This window comes from Anopheles merus, chromosome 3R, assembly GCF_017562075.2.
Source record: "Anopheles merus strain MAF chromosome 3R, AmerM5.1, whole genome shotgun sequence".
Lineage (NCBI taxonomy): Eukaryota > Metazoa > Arthropoda > Insecta > Diptera > Culicidae > Anopheles > Anopheles merus.
This window is the reverse complement of record NC_054084.1, coordinates 29,698,223-29,719,031: the sequence shown is the minus strand read 5'-3', so window position 1 is coordinate 29,719,031 and position 20,809 is coordinate 29,698,223. Positions and strand designations below refer to the sequence as shown.

Sequence of the window (20,809 nt, the reverse complement as noted above, 5' to 3'; positions counted from 1 at the left end):
AATTAGTATGGCGCAAGCACTGTTGTTCGTATTTGTTCTTTTGCGCCGAAAAAATTGCCGGGAAAATGCTGTCGTTCGAGCAGTTTTTTTTTTCGGGTAGTTTTGAATATTATAGCAAAACAGAAGAAATGTTAAACGACACGATCATCTCTCTAAGCGCGGGTTGCATGTTTCGATAAGAAAAGTGTATGAGGAAAAGATAAAAAAAAAACCATTCAAACCCTCCCATCCCACCCTCATTTCTCAATTTCCTCATCATTGGAGCAATAGAAAAGGAAAAAATCTACGACCGTGTGTCATCATGATTTCTTCGACGCGGACAAACACCATCACGCACGGTTCTCGTTTACAACTGCATGCACTTGGTATGCAGTACTGTATTTGTGTGCAACTATATATGTATGTGTGTGTGTATGTTTTACTTTCGGTATGTGCGGTTATTTCCTTACTGCTTTTCAGGGGGACTAGTGACACGTTTTAAAGGAACATTCATATTGGCGTGAGAGTCAGGTTTATCATTTTAAATGTGTCGCTTTGCAGTTCTGCTTTGCCCCCTCCACCCTGGTCATGCAACACACGATGGTACACTAGAGGTGATCTCCCCCGGTGATGGTGTTCGTTATTTAGCGCGTCGATGTAACTACAAAACATCTCCTTTAGTGAATTAGTGATGTGCTCTCTGGAGCACACCCACGACTCCTATTAGACTACGACTATTGTAGGGCCGATAACGACTCCGGCTAAATGGGAACCACTAGCTCCACCCCGAGACGTAGTCGTCCGAAGTCGTCCGAAGTCGTCCGGAGTCTTCCGGAGTCGTCCAGAGTCGTCCAGAGTCCTTCAGAGTCGTCCAGAGTCGTCCAGAGTCGTCCAGAGTCATCCAGAGTCATCCAGGGTCGTCCAGAGTCGTCCAGAGTCATCCAGAGTCATTCAGAGTCATTCAGAGTCGTCCACAGTCGTCCAGAGTCGTCCAGAGACGTCCAGAGTCCTTCAGAGTCGTCCAGAGTCGTTCAGAGTCGTCCAGAGGCATCCGGAGTCGCCCGGAGTCGTTGTTCTTCTTTTGCCATTCCGGTTCAACAACTTCCGTTGGTAGCTGTAGAGTATATTGGTCACAGAAAGCAACGGGTTGCCTACGTGCAATTCAAACTTGGAATGAAACCTCCACACAATGACGCGCTGCTAATCTCTCCGCTCTACGCAGGCGCATTTGAAATGAACTTGAGCGCTGGTTTGTTAGCTAGCACAACCGGAACCAAATGGCAGGATGACGCATACTGAAAAGCGCTTCATACAGACGATGGTTTGGTTGCACCCTTGGGTACTTTTCGACACAGGTTGATGCGTTTGATATTGGGTTGCTTCTTTATTTCTCCACAATTTCTGGCGGCATATACGCATACATACACACGTTTGTCAAGCGAATAGAATATTGATAGCAAAAGAAGTGCACGAGAGAGTGGGTAAAAGTGTTTGGTTTTGTTTTACCGTTTCTTGCACGGAAGTACTAATAAACCCACTCCGTTTAGCTGTGTTTTTTTTTCTCCCCACTCACATCACATTATTTGCCTTAAACCCTGTGTTAGTACACCTCACACGTTCTCTATCTTTTCGTCCTATTTCAATGTTTAACATTGGTTGCATCAGTGTACATCAATATGAATACCAATATATGAATAGATTGCATAAACGGGATGTGTAGGCGTGTATGCTTTAGTCTCGGAAAATGAGGTTTATGACATTGTTTTTGATACTGAAACACTTGTTTTTCTCTCTTTTGGCATTTTGTGAAATGCAACAACACTCTATCATATATTTGAATATCTTGGATGCTTTGTGTGCCTTTGGTTCTGGGTATTGGTATTGCGACATCCATAAATATAATATAGTTTTCCACTATTTTTTACACTTCCTAGTTTGATTTTCCTTTCTTATAGATATATTTTATAATTTTCTTTCTTTCTAATTTGATTCACTTTCCTCATAGATCCCTTATAGATAATTCAATATTTCTTCCTTGCAACCCTTTTTTCTCGTTTGCTCTTAGGCATCATGGTTAGATATTTACCCGAAAGGGGGTGTGCGCGCGATTTGCTCGCTGTAAAGAGTACATATAAAGTCTCCACTATGCTGCTCCTACTCATCGATCGCACTCTAGTAGCTACCAAAAAGGAAACTAAGAAAAGGGTAACCAATTTCTATCTGTATTTAGAGGTACCAGCCAACTCAAAAACAGAACACACTTTCGATATGACGCGGTTTCAAGTGATGAATGATATCGTTTTCGAAAATAATTACTAATAACGCCTGTTAATGACTTTCTCTTAGAATAATAAGCTAGTAGACAAGGGTAGAAAAGGTGCCCGCACAAACACGCTCATCTTCTCATTGGAATATTAAAACAAAATGCTTCTGCTTAGTTACGATTGGTCAGTGGATAACATTGATGTGGATGTGTGCATAGGCATCTTTAAGTGTATATCAAACGGGATCGTAATCCAATTACGCCATCAGTATTTCAGTAGGTGTATGTTTTTTTTATAGATAAATTTTTAACATCAATATCTGTTTTGCACAAGGTACTCATCGTCTTCTATGCTGCCAGCTGCCATTTTATCATTTCAGCAGTACAATTGCAACAATCATTAACCTATCACCCATTGATAGACACCAAAAAGTGCAACAATATCTATATATATTCTTCAATAAAGGTAGCACACAACATCACACCACACGGCACGCTCGTAGTATATTCATGATAATTATATATTCCTGAACATAGATCGGTGCATTATAATGACTGTACGATGCGGTTTGTGTGTGTGTCGCAGTGTCAATGAGAGTTAGTCTCGTGTACAATAATCATACAAAAAATAGTTCTCTCTACGCGTGCTTTTGCTTCTATCGTCGTCAGTCTTGGGATTGGAAAAACAGTGGTACGATGCATTCGCGTTGACCTTTGGGCACACGCACACAATAGGATGTAAAAGTGTGTGAGAGCGAGAGAGAAAGAGAGGGAGAGCGGGAGAGAAGAGATGAGTAACTAGACGCGCTTCCTGTGTTACAGTAACACATACCATTTCATTCTACAGTAAATTCTATCAGCTACACGTTACAATCCTTCAGCAGCCTCAGTATGGTGCGCAATAGAACACACCCTCCTACCCTACGAGAATTGGGTAAATACGTCTAAAAGAGAGTCATGACAACACGGTTTGACGAGACAATGTTGTGTGTGTGTTTTTTAATCTTTTTGTGGAGACGATCATACGCCGCCTGCAGCATGATCGCTTTCCGATAGCGAAACGCTTCACTTTCGGTAGATGGGAACGGCGGTTATGTTTTGTATGTATGTGTGTGCATTATCTATTTATATCTTTTCAAACATCCAGCAGCTCCTTAGACACTGATGTGATTATCTGCAACAACAATTATAGACCATCCAATACGATTAACGATTGCCCGCCTCCCTTCACTAGTGGGCGGGCGAATGACATGGCTCCTTCTGTCTTCCCTTTTGGTTAAATATTGTTTGCCTCCGCTTAAATTCACGCTACATGGAAGTTTCAGTTATCACCACCCTCTTCTTGCCCTTTTTATGCTGATTTGGTTTTTGTTTTAAGCTCTAGTTTTTTGGTTTTGGTTTTCTCCCGAAGGTGTTTAAACGTCCGTTGAAATCGTTGCCAGACGATCCGTCTCAACCGAATCGTTCGGATGGTCCACGCTGTCCTCGTGCTGCTTGGCGGCAGCTTCTCCTGCAAACACACGCAACAGTATGGCAAGAATACGTTTCAATTCGCATTAGTTTGCTTCACGGAAGAGCGTATTATCTGACACGGGATCGTATTCATGATCATGAAAAAAAAAAGAAAAATACACACGTACATACACGCACAGGTAAATTGCACACATCGCTTCATTCCATGCACGACCGAAATGGAAAAGAAACGGAAAGAAACAACAACAACAACACATCACACAACCACAACAATATGCACATGCAAAATAATGTGTCGCTGTGTGTTTTTTTTTTTTTTCATAAAAAAAGAAAGAAACCAAACATGTGTCTACAGTCATAGGGGATGGGAAAACAGATGAACTGAACACACGGTAATAATATTCATGCACAACCCGTGCCACACACGCACGAAAAATCTCATAACAAATGAACCATATGAAAAAAAATCACTCTTTTTTTCGACTGTGAAACACGCACAACCCACATTCGGCGTTCGATTGGATAAGGAAAAGAACCATAATTTCATACACCAAATATTCTTATCGAAACATGCAACACCCAGAGAGACCGAGCAAAAGATGATGAGGGAATATATTTAATGGTCGAATGTTCAAAGGAAATATATAAAAAATCACAAAAAAAAAAACAAAATGATCTACCCAAACTACTTCTACAATAATTAAACAAACAAACTACCATTTGCTAACTGCTTTGCCGTACTATTTCATGGGGAGGGAAGAATGGGCAACCACAGTTGCTATAACACTCACCGGAAGCAGCGCTGCTCAGCACGGTCACGGAACTGCTCTCCGCCGACAGGTCTATACTCGGCGGGGGCAATGGAGGCGGCCCCGAATCGATCGTTTCGTGCAACCGTGCCGGTATTGCTGGCGGCAAGCTGGCACACACACCACTGACGACTCCCGGAGACGCTGCGGATGTGCCACCACCACTGTTGCCGGTATACATGGGCGAGAGCGCATTGACGGTCGGTGCGACAAAGTTGGACGCGATCGGCGATATCCCGACCGCGGAGATGATGCGCGATGAGTTGCCAAAGTTTTGGTGCGGGGCAGGGTAGGGCGGTGGAATGGTGGTGCTGCTGTTACTGCTGTTGCTGCTGCCGGCAATTCGTCGATGCGCCGTTTGAGCTGAAGGAAAAGGAGTTTGGGTGTTAGAAATTAGCGCTAAAATCATGTTCCATCGATCGCGACAGGCCGTATTCAGCAGAAGTAATGCTTATGCTGTAAATTAGAGCAAGATATAACTACCGATTCCAGTGTTTCTAAGTGCGTTTTTGGCGGTGCCATAGGGACAGTTGACTACAAGTGAACAAACGGGGTTCGTCGCCTGTCTGCTACAGTACATATATGGGACCTAATTTTCCTCATCTTTCAGAATATTCTCATTGCTCTTAGTCGATAGAAAATATACTACAAGCGCCTTTGAGGCTTTTTTTTTGTTTGTGCAGGATTTTGATCGAGAATAATTTCTCGAGTGTCCTTTCTCAAATTTTCGATGTGTTTCTGTAATATATGTCTATGTGAAATGGAGGCGCCTGATCAAAATCGGCAGAACGAAATCGAGCAGTTTGATAGCTCACCTGACATCTCTCACAAGGGTTATTTGATTCTGCTATAATCAATGCAGTTTGCGAGCAGTCATAGCAGCTGTAATTATAGCTTGCTAGATGTCTTAAATACATAACAGTTTGAATTATAGCTGGCTAGATGCCATAAAAAAGTTAGCTGGTCTCATAGTACAATCGTCAACTCACACAACTTATCAAGATGCCCGTCATGGGTTCAAGCCCCAAATAGACCGTGCCGCCATACGTAGGACTGACTATCCTGCTATGGGGGGTAATCCAAAAAAGTCACTGAAAGCCAACCCCACAAGTGGGTACAGGCAGGCCTTGACCGACAACAGTTGTTGAGCCAAAAAGAAGAAGAAGATGCCATAAAAATATAGCAAGAGGCACCCGTTCAAACCCCTCGCAATGATTAGCAGGAAGCTTAAAGTAGCTAGTGACCAGTGTAACTGGCATGACTTACTAGTAAAAGTAGCTTATTGCAATTAAATGAGATGAGTCCGATTGTAATCAATTAAAAAGTGAAAACTAATCAGAAAAAATAACTATTATCCCATGACAAATTCTTGCTCTTTTTTTAGCACATACCATAGTTCGGTGGACTCCGGAAGGAGCTACTCTCGGGCGGCAGTTCCATCGGTGGCGGTATTTGACTAGGTACAACATCGACGGCACTCTCCAGTATCCGGCTCGCCAGCACCGGGCGTCCGTTCGCATACATCGACATGGTGGCGCTATAGTTCGGTGGATTGGTGGGCAGCAGGCCCGACAGATGCCCGACCCCACCGGTACCGCCACCGGTCACACCACTGCCCCCCGCAAACCCGCCGGTTGCGTGTGCCGACGACGGGGGTGGATATTGCGGTGGACCCATGAGGCCTCCGGCGGTGCTGGCAACACCTGAACCACTGCCGGCCGTAGTTCCGGTCGGTCCGACACAACAGTGGGCCGGCGATTGCGAGGGGCTAATTGTTAGACCTGCGCTACCACCACCACCGCCACCTGCGTGTTGCAGGTATGCCGCATGTGGATGGTGGAAGTGGGACAGCGTACTGTTCAGGTGCCCCACAAGCCCCCCGTGATGGTGCCCGTGGTGATGGTGGTGCATGTTGGTGAGCGGCGGCGGCAGGATCGCCCCCGTCGTCGGGTGTCTCGGTTGGTGGGGGCGCGTTTTTGTCTGCTCGGACAGGGAAAGCAGCTTCTTGACGGCTTGCGGTGAGGCGGCACCGAACTTTGGTGCTCCGCTGTTGCCGCTGCTGGCGCTACCGATCGACAGGCTGCTCATGCCCAGTCCGAGCGCACCCTTCTTGCCTTCGCTCGTCGAGCTGGTGCTCGACGTGGTGGAGAGCGTGGGCGATGGGTAGCGCTTGCGCACCTGCACCGTGTTCGGCGTGGTGCCGCCCTGTGCCTCGCACTCGAGCGACAACCGGTGCAGCTCGTCCTCGTCCGTGATGACCTTCATGTTGTTCAGGTACGCCTTGACGCGCCGTACCATCTGCGCTTCTTCGAACATTTTCTTCGGATTCGGGGCGGCCGTTGACTTCTTCCGCCGCTTCACCGTCTGGCTGTGCACAAACGCCGCCGCCACCGACGTAACCGGGGGCGGTGGGGGTGGTGCCGGCGGGGCGAGCATCAAATTCCCACTGCCCGACGGTACGGACATCTGGTTGAGCGCCAGCATTGCCGAGCTCGGGGGCTGACACTTGTATTCCAGCATGGTCAGTATGTCGTACGGCGAGTTGCACATGTGCAGCAGCGTCCGGATCTCCTTCGAGATCATGCGCAGCTTCTCGAAGTTGATCAGGCTGTCGATCTTCGTGTCGTTGCCGAGATGGATAAACGTCAGGTCCTTCTTCACCACCGGATAGAACGGTATGACCGGCTGCTGCGCGTTCAGCTCCGTCTGGATCAGCTGCCGGTACTTGGACATGTTGCGCGACGGATCCATCAGGTCCTGCAGATCGTTGAACAGCTTCTGATACTTTGACGGTAGCTTTTCCCACGTCTGCCGCAGCCGGCTGACCGCCGCATGCCCCAGCCCGCTCACGATCGCAAACAGGCTGTTGAAGTTCTTGCACTCCTTGCAGTGCCGGGCGATCTTGATGAACTGCTTGATGATCTTGCACCGGCGCATCATGTTGTGCTCGCTGCACACCTCCGTCACCACCCAGAACATCTCCCGGTTGACCAGCTCGGCAAAGCGCACCAGCATCGGCTTGCCGTACCGGCTCTTCAGGTTGAACAGATCGTCGATGTACTCGGTCGACTCGATCTGCCGGAAGATGCTAAAGTCCTGCAGCGTCAGCTGTATCGCCAGCTCGTTCGCGTTCAGCTGCAGAAAGTGTACCGCACTCTCGCGTATCAGCTCCGGCGCCACATCGTCCGGCACGAGCGTCTCCGTGATGCCGTTCGTCTTCAGGTAGTACCGCGAGCTGAGCCCAATCCGTTCCGCCAGATTTTGCAGCTGGTCGGGCAGTCGGCGCTGCTTGATCATGCCGCCCTCGCCGACGCTCACCTCGCACAGCGAAAAGTTCGAGCTCGGATCGTGTATGCCGAACTCTTGCAGCGCCAGCATCACCACCTCGTGCGCGGTCGTCTCCTTGTGCACCAGCAGGTACTTGCACGTCTGGTCCGACTTGTACACCTTCAGGATGTGCTCGGGGAAGTCGCTCGCCCGCAGCTCCTCGTAGTACATCGTGCCGCCCGTCTTGGCCGGCACGATCGCCTCCGTCGATTGGGCCTTCGCCGGGGTGGAGGGGTTTTCGCGCAGATCCGGATTGCTCTGGTAGGCGGAGGTCGGTGGCGTTTCGTCCGAATCGGCCGTCGTTATCGAGGAGGTGGAGATGGAGGACGCCTGCGAGGAGAAGTTGACGCTGATACCTGACGACCGGTCGCTGCCACCCTCGTAGCTGCTACCGTTGTTGCTGTTGCCGTTGTTTGCGCCGCCGCCGCCACTGCTGCTGCTACTGTTGTTGCTGCCTCCTCCACCGCCATTGTTGTGATTGTTGTTAATATTATCATCCTGGAAGACGCTATTCTTTGGCAGTAGGTTCATCTTGATCAGCGCCTTCTGGATGCGCTTCTTGCCACCGAGCGTCATGAAGCTGCCGCCCTTGTTGTTGTTCATCTGGGCGGACGGTGTCGATGCGCCCGAATCCTTCCGCCCGTACTCGATGTCCCGGACGGGCAGCGGCATCAGAAACTGGGGCGCCGGCAGCAACCCTCCACCGACCTTGTCCACCAGATCGAGCGACTTCTGCGACTGCAGCAGCTCCGTCCGCAGCCCCTTCTTGAGGTCGATCTTCAGCTTGCTCGAATCACCGTCCGCACTCGACAGCATGCCTTTAAAAGCCCACAGATTGCTCTTCACCGTGATGCTCAGGTGCGTCGTGCCCATCAGGATCTCGAGCGCCCGGGCACACGTCACGTGCTCGAAGCTCTGCCCGTTCACCTCCAGTATCTGGTCGCCTCGCTTCAGGCCCGCCTCGTACGCTTTCGTTTTCGGTTCGACGCGCGTAATGAAGATTCCGCCCGGGCCGCCCGAAATCTGGAAGTTCAAATCTTCGTCGCGCGAGCTGCGCGCAAGCGTAACATTCCTTTCCCGCGCATTGTGCTGCGCGTACACGTGCAGCAGCCGCAGCTGCTCGTACATGCTCCGTTTCTCCAGCGCCGATTCGAAGATTTCCAAAAACTCCATCATCTGCGGATCGGTGTCGAAATCCGTGAAGTGATTGTTTACCCACAGCAGTACGACGCGCGTCACACGGTCGCACAGCACACTGTCCAGCGTGCCGGTAGACAAGTGAGACGTTCGATCGATCGATACCGCCGCCGTCGCCGCCGCATTATCGACCAGATCGGTCGAGCCTCCGTCCTCGCTGGAGCCACCGCCATCCACGTTGAACCACTTCAGCAGCTGCTTCGAGATGTCGATCGGATTGTTGATGAAGGTGCGGCATGTGAGGAGGAAGTCTTCCACGTAGTTCGGATCGGTCAGAGTCGTGTCCTCGACCAGCTGGTGCATCAGCCGCTCGACCGTGCCGCGTATCACCACGTACCCCTTGCGCGACCCGTTCTCTCCCGTGCTGTTGCGCAGCTCGGTCACCATCACGACCTGGCCGTCCTCCTCGATCTTGCGTATGTTGTCCTCGCCCTGGTGCTGTATCCGGTAGTAGTCCGTCTGCGTGATGCACACGAACTGACAGTCGTCGCACTTGGTGCGCATCACGCCCCGATGGTACAGCTTGTCCATCGTCGGCATGATGCCGAAGCTGTCGCCGTAATGCAGATACTCGACCTCGCCCGTCCCATGCTCGATCTCCACGTGCCCGTTGATCAGCACGCTCCACGAGTCCAGCTCCTCGCCGTCGTTCATCACGACCGTGCCGGCCTTCTCGACCACCGCAAACACCATCACCGCGCAGAGGGCGCGCCGCACGGCGAACGTCATGTTGGTGAACGCTTTCAGCTTCTGCGTAAACTCGAGCAGTATCTCAATATCCTCCACCGTCCGGTCGGTCGGGTCCTTTTCCAAACATTCTCGCACCGTATCGCGCACGCTTAAACTCTGCGCAAAAAGGGAGTGACAAAAGAGTGCGCGATTAGTCAAGGAGTTACTCAAGGAGGCAGCAGTTTTTGTACTTACATCTATACTCTCAGCAATGTCCTCCTCGTCTGAATCGACCACGGATTCGACCAGACCGGAAAGATCTACCTCGTCCGAGTCTAGCGACGAGCTCGTTACGGAAGTCATGGTATCTGCCTGGCTGGTATCACTTGAATGAGATAATCGGTTGCCTTTGTCATAAAGCTCTGGATAGATGCTAGTGGTTAACTGCAAAGAGAGATAAACAAAATAAAAAAAAAATTATTAATGACAAGAAAGCAATAACAAGCGCAAAGAGAGATAAACAAAATAAATAATAAATTATTAATAACAAGAAAGCAATAACAAGTGCCCCAAAAGAAGCGTTCAAACACGTGTCATATTCAGCCAAACTAGAACAAATAGTGTTACGAGTATACAAATAGTATGCCAGCAATGCCCCTCTAACACCTATGGGTAAAATGTTCAAAAAGCTCCTTCCAAAACTACCATGATTAAGTGTTAGAAATAAGAATTAGACACGAGCATTTTACAGTAAAAAGTAATGATACTAATAATAATAATAATAATAATAATAATAATAATAATAATAAATTCAAATTTATAGAAAAAAATTACTGAAACGTCGTCCGAACACCAACGGTCAATTTGAATTTTGTTCAGCGCGCAAGGATGCGGGCGAAATGTCAGCAAGCGCGATTTCGCCCCGCTGCTACAGCATCGCGTACGCACGCACGCACACAACGCAAACCGATCTCACCAACACACACGCACACACCACCAAACAGCCCGAGAGCGCGCAACAGCGCAAACATCTGTCAAAAATTTTCGACTTCTTCCGCGTTGTGTGTGCGCGTCTGTCCGCCAGTGTTTGGAACGCGTTTCCACCGCATTTAATCGCACTTGTTTTGCTGTGCGCTGTCCGGGGCAACATATTGTACACTTATCGTGTGCATTGCAGACCTACAGCACAATACAAGGAAGTAGTGCAACCTCAACGGACGCGTTACTATTGCGCAATAAAAACAACAACGTGTAGTCGTAGGGGTGGTGCCTGTCGTTATTCTCGTCGTCCTTCCAGAAACAAGCGCAGTGTGGAGAAGGAAATCCGTGTGTCTCGTTGGACGGACCACAAAACAGCAGCAGGCTGCACATATGTGTTTGACTTTTCTACGGACAGCTTTCATCGACGTCATAACACGATTGCTGCTGCTGCGCCCTAGGAGGCTCGCGCCGTCCGGATACAACGCACGGTGGTGCTGTGCATGCAGCAATCGATAATACGACAGCAGCAGAAAATCAGCCCAGCAGCAGACGACGACGGGTGCGTTTGTGCCGTTCAAAACTCAACAGCTGGCCGTGTCGGTTGTACGCGCGTTGGTGGGACATCTTCCCCCGAAAACAAAAGAAAAACCACAAACCGTTTGACCGTAACGGGAAGATTGTTCTTTTCCTTCCCTTGGATGGATAATTAGAATCAGCATCTGGGAGACAAGCCGCAAATAGTGAACAACTCCCCCTCTCAAAAACCGCTCTCATCATCTCGTTCGATCGTGCAACAATAATTGTGCCTTGCCACACTAGCAACACCGTACAAAAGCAGCGGAGTGAAGAGAGAGGGCCGGAACAGTACATATCAACGTGAGGGGTGCACAACAGTCTGCTGCAAAATAAAAACACGCACCCGTGGTTACCCGAGAGCCTGTAGCAACCGGGGGACCCTCGCACAACCCAACAACTAAAACGACGAAACCAAGGGCAACAACACACGGGGGTGGTGCCTGCTGTGCTTGCTGCGGTTGCTATCCCTGTGTGTGTGCAAACACCGACCGAACCGTCTGTTTCCCGGGGGCGCCTTAAACACACAACGTAGACGGCGCAGCATCGAGTGTCAGTCTGCACCAAGCGCCACGAGTGTGTGCTGTACAAACTCCGACCAGTCCCTCTCTCTGTGGTGAAGAGTGTGTGAAAAAACACAGACAGCAGGCGGCAGCAAGTGGGGAAGGCTACAAAGTTACAAAAAAGCCCAACTTTTCTCTCCCAGCACTGCACACCAATGGTAAGCAAAAAGGGTCTCGCGGCGTGCGCGACCCACACACCGAGTTGAAATATCAAAACGTTAGCATAACATTTTTGCAACCCTCCTCCACATCCATCCACATTGCCACTGTCCAACTGTGTGTGTGTGTGTATGTGTCTTTCTCCCTCTGTTCTGTTGGTTTAAGCATTTTCTAATTTCATTTGCTTTCTTTTTTTGGCCCTCAACAACGCTCCCACTGGCTTGTGGTTGGGAAAAAGTAGCCACAGGCACACACAACCATAACAGCTACATGCCAATTTCCCCCCTTCCCCATGTCGCACAACGCACATATTTGGTCAAGGGCAACTTTCGCCGAAAACATTTTGCCAACCCACACACACGCCGCGCGATGGAAAAATAATGTTTCACCGTCTCTTTCTCTCTCTCTCCCTCTCTCTCTGCGGACGGAGCCCACTTACTGTTTGACCTTTTGATTGTGGTGTGTTTTGTGCTGTTTGAGTTTTCTTTTATTTTAATACTCCCTTTTCGGCTTTTCCCCTCTATTTCACAGGCGTCCGGATCGGTGTCCGTTTCCACAGGGACCAAAACCACCAACAAAACCGGCATGTCCGGAACGACGGGAGGCGTTACCGGGGGCACGGTAGGCGGCGGCGGCGGTGGTGCCGGTGGGCGCAAAAAGTCCGGCCCCAAGTTCGAGCTGTCGGACGAGCAGCGGCAGGACATAAAGGAAGCGTTCGATCTGTTCGACTCGGAGGGTACGGGCATGATCGACACGAAGGAGCTGAAGGTGGCGATCCGGGCGCTCGGGTTCGAGCCGAAAAAGGAGGAAATCAAGAAGATGATTGCCGAGATCGATAAGGATGGGTCGGGGAAGATTTCGTTCGACGATTTTCTGCAGCTAATGACGGTCAAGATGGCGGAGAAGGACTCGAAGGAGGAGATACTAAAGGCGTTCCGGTTGTTCGACGATGATGAGACGGGTACGATTTCGTTTAAAAATCTGAAGCGCGTCGCGAAGGAGCTGGGAGAAAACTTGACCGACGAGGAGCTGCAGGAGATGATCGACGAGGCCGACCGGGACGGGGATGGGGAGGTGAATCAGGAAGAGTTTCTGAGGATTATGAAGAAAACGAGCCTGTACTAAAAGGAGGGCAGGAGGGAGCGTGCAGTAGGAATATACCAAGCATGCATTTACTGTCTTTTGCGCCATTTGTAAGCAACACAGGGAGATGATACACAGGAGAAGAAGGACAATTTAACGTAACAAAGCCAAAACATGTAACAGTATCACCAAGGGAGAAGAGAGAGAAAGAGAGAGAGAGATCGAGCAAGATATGACAAAAGGAGGATTGATAAAAGCTCTACAACAAGTATTCAAATTAATCAACGAATTAGTACAACAGCAGCAGGTGTGGCAGGCGCAGCACACACACAAACACTTTTCGAACGAATCTTCCCGATTCCTGTGAATCTCCAGCATTCCATGTACTGTTAGGCAGGGCTCTGGAAGGGGTTTGTTGCATTTAGAGCGAAACAACACAAAGAAACATTTAAAACAAACAAATCAGGGGGCAAAGAGCACAGTTTACTCACTCTCCAGAGAGCGAAAACGAAAAAAAAACAAACACAAATGGCTTTACTATATAGAAGGGTAGCACGCGACCTATTTGGCAGGAGCAGTCCCTTATAGAAAGATGATGATGCAAAGGCGAGCTAAGCTGCACCAACTGTTGGTCACTCGGCACACTGCTGCTGCTTCCTTTCCACACACGTTTATTCCTCTTAAAGAGGAGATCGCGCGCGCGCGCCCAAGCAAGCTTACTTATAAATAAGGGAGGATGCAACAGTAAATGTGCAAACAAGCTCTCTCCGTCTCTCTCTCTCTCTCTCCGCTACCCATTATTGATAAGGAAGGGAGAAAAAAACGGCGAATACATGATGATCGCATATATTTTAACCCGATGACAAATGTGTTATTGATAATCTCTCGATTAGTGAGTGAGACGAGTACGTTTAAAAAGTAGAGCAGACAGCACCCACTTTCAGCACATCAGTAAGTCAGTCGTAGCAAGCAAAACAACAAAACGTTACAATGATTTAACAATCCCACCTAGAAATCGGGGCGTCTCTGTCCCCCCATTTTCCTCCTCAGAGTGACTGCTTTCTTCGGTAGATCACGAATCGTGTGGCCGATTAATTAGTAGCAGACAGGCAGGCACACACTTACAGGGTTTTCCAGGAGTTTTCATAGCTGTGGGACTCTCTATTGACACTCTTTCTTACACGAAATGAACTTAATGTAATGGGAATTGGACTCTCTAGCACCCTTATTGGATAAATCCCATTGGAAATTACATGGAGATTGTGCAAAAACGGTGCCATAGATGCCAATTTCCATCCTAAGAAGTTCACTTCCCAATAAGAAACAGTGAGGGAAGTGTCTCACAACTATGAGAACCCTTGGAAACCTCCTGTATCATAAGTAGAAGCAGTTCACCTCTCTAACGCTAATGCCGTCTTGGTGGCCGCTGTAGGTCGTCGCGTCTTTTCAACCGGGTGGTGGTTTCATAAAGTTTTGGGGTGAAACAAAGCTTATCTGTATCAGAAATACAAACACACAACAAACGCACAGAAACATGCCTCGCTGAATTAAAGCGAAGTTTGGTAGAAGCATAACAGGAAGAGCGCGTTAGACCGATTTTTCACGCACACAAAAAAAAAAAAAACACACAAATTAGCTCTAAATCGCTCTAAATCGCACGAAGTGGTGTTTTGTGTGTGTGTGTGAGCTTTTACTAGATGCACACACGCGACAGGAGACACACAGTGAATTATTAGGCTGCGTAACGCTTCGCTCTGTCAGTCTCTCGCTCTTACTCTGTTCCTCTTACGATAAAACGCATTTGTAGTGAGTTTATTAAACAAACAAGCCAAGAAAAGCGATTGCGTATGGGAGTAAAATGCATTAGAGCAAAAGATTACCCCCAAAACCCCAAAAACTAAACAGCGACAGAGGCCGGCAACCGGAGCGGTGCTAAAACTGGAAGAGGAATGTATAAAGTTGATGGGCTTTTAATGGGAATCGCGTTGCGCCCGTGAGTTAACGTTTAATGCTGATAGGGATTTACCCGGAAAATGTATTATCACGGGGTTGAGGAAGGATGAGGATGAGCTAAAATGCGCTAAAGAAGCAGCAGCTACAACTAAAAGCCAGTAGAGTTACAGTAGGCAGAGCCGCAAAAGAGAGCATTTAAAAAACAAACAAACATTCAAATATACTATTTTTCTTCAACAAATGGTGCCGCTTGCTAAATGAATAGCTCCTTCCCGAAACGATGTGTTACTGTATATATGGGGGAAAAGGGTTATATTAAGAGTCTAAAATAACTCCGATCGAATACCTATTAACCCGTAAAATTGATAGCTTCTTTTTATGGTTTCTCTAAATATTAAACGCCTTTCTGTACTCAAAAATAGAACACGCTGGAAGAACCTGCGCCCAACACACGTGTTTGGGCAGGTTTAACACTCCCATAACCCAATCTAGAATGGCCTTCGATTATGAGAAAACAAATGAAATTTTTTACATTAAATCGGGCCACCATTCCGAGGTGCGTGCCTCCAGTTCAAGTGTGTGTGTGTGTGTGGATCTATTTCCGGAAGGATCCCACAAAAGGAACCACCCGGAACACACGAGGGTGGTGTCCCAGACATGGGAAGCGCAAACAAACAGCCTAGCTTTCAGACATCCAGCTCCACAGGGCAGAGGCAAAAGACAGAGCTTTAGCTCAGAGCAGCAGTGCTTTAATTAGCTGTCAATCAAATACAGACATTCCTTCCCTATTTGAGATGCCGTTTTACGAATGAACGACACAGTCTCCCTCTCCCCTCTCTCTCTCTCTCTCTCAGCCAGTGGGTTGGAGATGCATTTGGAATATTATCATATTTTCTAAGCGATGAAGCGGACACCTCCTCCTCCTTTTCCTTTTCGTTCGTGCTTACGATCGAAGCTTCAACAGGAAAGCGAGGGGAATCGATAAGCGGGCGCGGCAATGCGTTTGTCTTATAAATCATGCATTCGAAATCGAATGTGTGTGTGTGAGGTGGAGTTGTGTAACCGTGACCGTTTTTTTGGAGCGCCCGTTGCCCACCAAATTCCACCACCTAAGTTTGCCTTGTTTTCACCTCGATAGAGCTCGAAAGAGCAGCACAATGAATATATTGAATAGTAATGATTTCTAAACGTATATATTCATAAAAGCAAACGGTGTGGGTCGATGTTTGGCACTACTTTTCGCTAAATCAAGTGTAAAGTTTTTTTTTCAAGTGATTGTTTTATTCACCCGCAAGCACGGAAAGCATTCAATCAGGTACAGCAAGGGTTTTTATACACCGCAAATTAGCCCAATAGTTGTTTGCTGTCGGATTAATTGGTGCCAATAACGGCCTAATGTCGGATAATGACGGTGCGGTGCACTGAAGGAGCAAATTGACCATTCGCGATCGATACACACACACACACACACACACACCGAAATGGATTCAAAACACCTCTGTGTGAAAGGGAATTTTGACTCCAAAATTGAAGGAATATGATTAAAAAGTAACAAACAGAGAAAAAAAAAACTCACTCTTCGACACTCTAAAAGAAACCAACAACAAACTCAAAAAAGCAACAAAAAAAAATGAGCATTATCAGAAGAGGTTATGCTGAAGGGCCTAGCCCTTTGGCGTTCCCTTCGAACACATAAAATTCGAATCGTAACAGCAGAATGAATCATCACAGCAGTCGCCAGTGCCAGCGCGCACACACGACCGGCGCGTTTGCTGCTTGAGAGCATCGTTGTCCAGCTTCGTGGCACGATTCATTAAGAGCGTGTCTCCTCCTTGCAAACCCCTCGGCCAACGTTTTTTATTCCTACACTGTCTAATCTAAACGATAGACGACTCCAGACTGCGTGCGTCTTAACGGCGAATGGGCGCTACTCGTTCGAATAGAGCAATAGACATTAACGGCCAACGAACACCAAACTAAAAAAAAAAACGGGAGGTTTGAATCTTTGGAGAAACACAACGCACAAAAAACACCACTCAGTGTATGGAATGCATGCATGCATGCACTTAAAAGCCGCTCCACCGATAAACCAGACGCGTTCCATCATCTTCCACCAACACGGACCATTAACCCTCCGCCAGCTGTTTGCTGCTGCTGCTGCTAGCTTCTCTCTACGTGATTTCTGCTTTAAAAGTGCGGATGATTCTCAAACAGTTCACAGTACCCCGTGCTGTGAAAGACGTTCGATTTTTGCTGCTGCGTTCTGCTTCTGAATAGCAAAAAATAAGCAAGAAAAAGAGAGCAATTACTTCCCAAAACCGCGTGGAAGATCTTGATGCTCCCAATTGTACCTAAGCCAAAGAACCGACCAACCACCACCACTACCACCGCGCGGTTAAGGCTAATTAGGAAATAAAAGATCCGCTATTTCTAACGCTACCCCCCAGCAGCCCATAGATCAGCGCGCGCGCAGCTGTTCCTTCGATTGCATTCATTTTGCGAGGTTTGGGTGTTTTCAATTCCCACTGGAAAAGGGAGAAACAACAGGCAGTAGGAAGAGCAGCGAGAGTAGGTGATTAGTGCACACTATTTGCAAACTCCTTACGGGAATTGACCACCGAGGGCAGCACCAGTAAAGCTTTCCGGCGGAAGCAAACGCTGCTCAAATGGCAAACTTTCCCGAGTGAAACGGACGGAGAGAGATTTGCCACAAAAGAAGCACTACTTGAACGATGGCGGATATTTCCCTCCCGAGTAGGTCTGAAGCAAGCAAAGAAGCGCTTAAGAGGGAACGGGCACCCTCAAAACCTCCAAAGATCAAGTGTCTTGGCGCTCCTCCAGCGCTATTTATATTGCCGCTGCCGAAGCGGGAGCCTCAATTGGACACTTGATGTAATTGAAGCCGAACCGTTGACTACCGGCGGTCTGGCTGTCTGTCTGTCTGTTTGTGTGTGACGACCCAGGGCCAGGCTAGGGGCCAGCGAATTCCAAACCTTCCCTTTTTAACAAGCAGCAGCAGCAGCAGCAGCAGCAGCTCGTGGGTGATCTTTTCCAACCAATTTTCCTTTTGACTCTGCCAACGCCTACTTGTGAACGTTTGTGATGGTGGTCGGTCGTCTGCTGCCGGTCGACAAATTTGTGCATTTAGCCCTTAACAACACAAAGTGACAGGGAGCGCGAGCGACCCCGCGTGCAAGCGAGATTTACCCGGACGATCGTGATGCTTTAGCCTATTGTGTGGTACGGTACAACCCACACACACACACACACACTAAAGACTCCCTTTTACAATGGGGATAGTAAGAGGGGAGAGCAAAAAAAAACCCCGAGCATAAAAGAGCTTGTCACCCATAAGCGCTTAAGAAGAGGAGGGGATTCGTGTGTCACCCCCGGGTCGTCATCATCATCATCTTCAACTTGTGTTATGCTCCCCACACAACACAACTGTGCTTTTTGTCGCGTAATTTAGTACATTTCTTACAGCATATGGCATTGCTTCTTGTCTTCTTGCTTGAGTTTTTTTGAGCTTCAAACCCACCCGGAGGTGACAAGAGGTTGAGGTTTATGATTTGAAACACTGGAAAAGCAGTGGCCTTTTTCCCCCTGCTGCTTCTCCGGTTGTTACAGAGTACAACCGCTTTTTTTTAAGTGGCAATTGAATGTTTTGGGGTGCGACAATGGGGCATTTGTTTGGCGTGTTTTACATGCGTTTCTGCCAGGAGAGTATGCGCGGAATTTTTGAAGAATTGGAGAGGAATATTAGGGAAAAATAGAAAAAAGAGCTAGAGGCATTGCATGAACATCGAAATTGATATTTAATTGTGTGGCGGAACAACCATTTCTTGGCAGCAGATTGTAAGCTTCACTCATCGTTAGCAATTAATTCGATGAAGAGAACGTGATGGAATTATTCGGAATTATTCTGCAATGAGTGAACCTCAAACCATCAAATGATGAAATTGGCCCAACTGATGCCATTTTCCTGTACAAAATTTCCATTCCAATCAACCCCTGCCAGCGATCTCAGCCACTCATCGGTATTCCGGTTGACCATTCGCCTCCGCTCCCCAGTGTCAGGCGGTGAGAAACGGTGTCACAACATTTAACCCACACCCACTGATGAGGCAGCTCAACATCGCACAAAAACGGAAACAAACACACACAGCCCCGTCTCCAAGTGGGCTGCAGTTCAATAGGCTAATAATGAGGCTGCTGCTGCTGCTGCCGCTGCTCCACTGAGCTACTTTTTTTTGCGCCCACCCAAGTCACCACCACTCCAAGGTCCATCGGAATCTGTCCCCGAGAGAACTGGTACTGCCGATAGTGCGGAACTGGTACAGCATAACAGCGAGAAAACACGATGCAGCTCGGGCTCGCTGGTCTCGAAGGTGGTATGACCGGCCCATCTCATCACCTATTTGCAACACATTTCCGGATCGACAAATGGGTGCTTACACACAGATACACACACAGAACTAGTCGGGCAGGTGGGAGGTCTTCTCTCCCAAACAAGATGTCCAATCATCTGGCCTGGATGGTCTGGGATGACCAGTTGTTTGTCTAACTCGTTTGTTTTTTGCTTCTGCCACTCGTTGTGTGTGACATAGTTCACTCATCTATGCTGAAGACTTCCGGGCATCAGCCGGAGTGTGCCGGGCGGAATAAGTCAATTTCCAATTCGCCATTCTACCCAACCCACGCCGGCGTGATTAACATGGGAATAAAATCGATTTAAATTCTTAATCGAATCAGAGTTGAGCACGATGATATAAGGCGGGAGAGTCAGACACCAGGAGGAAACGGGAAGAGAGAAAGATGCTATTTTTATCCTTGCTGGTGATTTGCTTTTATAATTAAGAAACATCTGTACACACAGTGGACACAGACGTACGCGGGTCGCACGCGTTGGACGCCGCTCAATCATGTGTATTGCATCGATTGCATCAGTTTTGCGCCTAAAGGTAGGCAAAGCAACCGACAATTAGTGCTTAAAAGCTGCTTCTTAATGCAGTTTTAAGCTAAATTAAGAACGATTGAATTGTAGAGCTTTTTACAAGGGTTTCCCGTAGTTGTTTTAGATTAGAACGTTTGTTTTAATATTTCGTCTCACAATTTATTCACTATTTACCAATATTGGGTCTCGTTCCGTTTTTAGATCGTAGGCCTGTCAGCTGTTTACATTGCATAGCAGTTTTCGAGCAGCTATTAAAGTGGGTATAGTATACAGGTGGGCTTTTCTCAAGGTGTATGTATTTAGAAGGCTTGTCCAAGGTGTATTTTTATCGCTTCTGCTTTTGAATGCAGATTTTAAGAATGTTTTGTGTATTCGTCAAGCTACCAGAAATTCTGTTTGAGCAACAGTTTTTACCCGTTCTGTCAAAAAGTGACGTGCAAATTTGATTATAAACAGCATGCTATAAGACCACCTGGTCTACATACACTTGATTGTAATTGATTGATCTAGTCAATTGATGCTAGATTACACCATCTGATCTCTGATATTTTCGAGCAGGTACTCGAATCTAATTCTAGCTTGGAGGCTGAAAATTGCAGGCTAGTTTTGTGTGTAGTTTTGTATGGAGTGTTTACATGATTTCAGCCTCCAACTGTCAAACTCCATATAATATAGCTGACTAGAATCGTGAAGGGCCCCATTTTTGGATCATTTGCTTTAATACTATTGGGACAATGCTGAGACGGACAAAAAAATGGACTGTAAAAAAATCGTATCGAAAATTCACACAAATATGAGCAAAACTGTCCAAAATGCTCGGAAATCT

General features: G+C 47.7%; 2 protein-coding genes across 10 annotated transcripts in view; one reads left to right on the top strand and one right to left on the bottom strand.

The window, feature by feature from the left end:
* The window catches only part of LOC121596274 (rap guanine nucleotide exchange factor 2), a 41,341-nt gene that overhangs the window by 2,902 nt on the left and 17,630 nt on the right, over nucleotides 1–20,809 (bottom strand). For 6 of the 9 annotated variants that reach the window (XM_041921063.1, XM_041921062.1, XM_041921064.1 and 3 more), the window contains exons 3-6: nucleotides 9,973–10,161; nucleotides 5,916–9,894; nucleotides 4,507–4,887; nucleotides 3,245–3,752 (exon numbers count right to left, since the gene is read on the bottom strand). In XM_041921063.1, coding sequence (XP_041776997.1) covers nucleotides 3,658–3,752; nucleotides 4,507–4,887; nucleotides 5,916–9,894; nucleotides 9,973–10,161 — 4,644 coding nt within the window. In that variant the 3' untranslated portion in view covers nucleotides 3,245–3,657. Of the gene's footprint in view, nucleotides 1–3,244; nucleotides 3,828–4,506; nucleotides 4,888–5,915; nucleotides 9,895–9,972; nucleotides 10,162–20,809 lie in introns of those variants that run through there. The other 3 variants (XM_041921070.1, XM_041921067.1, XM_041921069.1) reach the window with 2 other exon arrangements.
* On the top strand, nucleotides 10,727–14,019 carry LOC121596278 (caltractin-like). The gene is made up of 2 exons (XM_041921077.1): nucleotides 10,727–11,992; nucleotides 12,525–14,019. The coding sequence occupies exons 1-2, from the start codon at nucleotides 11,990–11,992 to the stop codon at nucleotides 13,116–13,118; spliced, it is 597 nt and encodes a 198-aa protein (XP_041777011.1). The 5' UTR covers nucleotides 10,727–11,989; the 3' UTR covers nucleotides 13,119–14,019.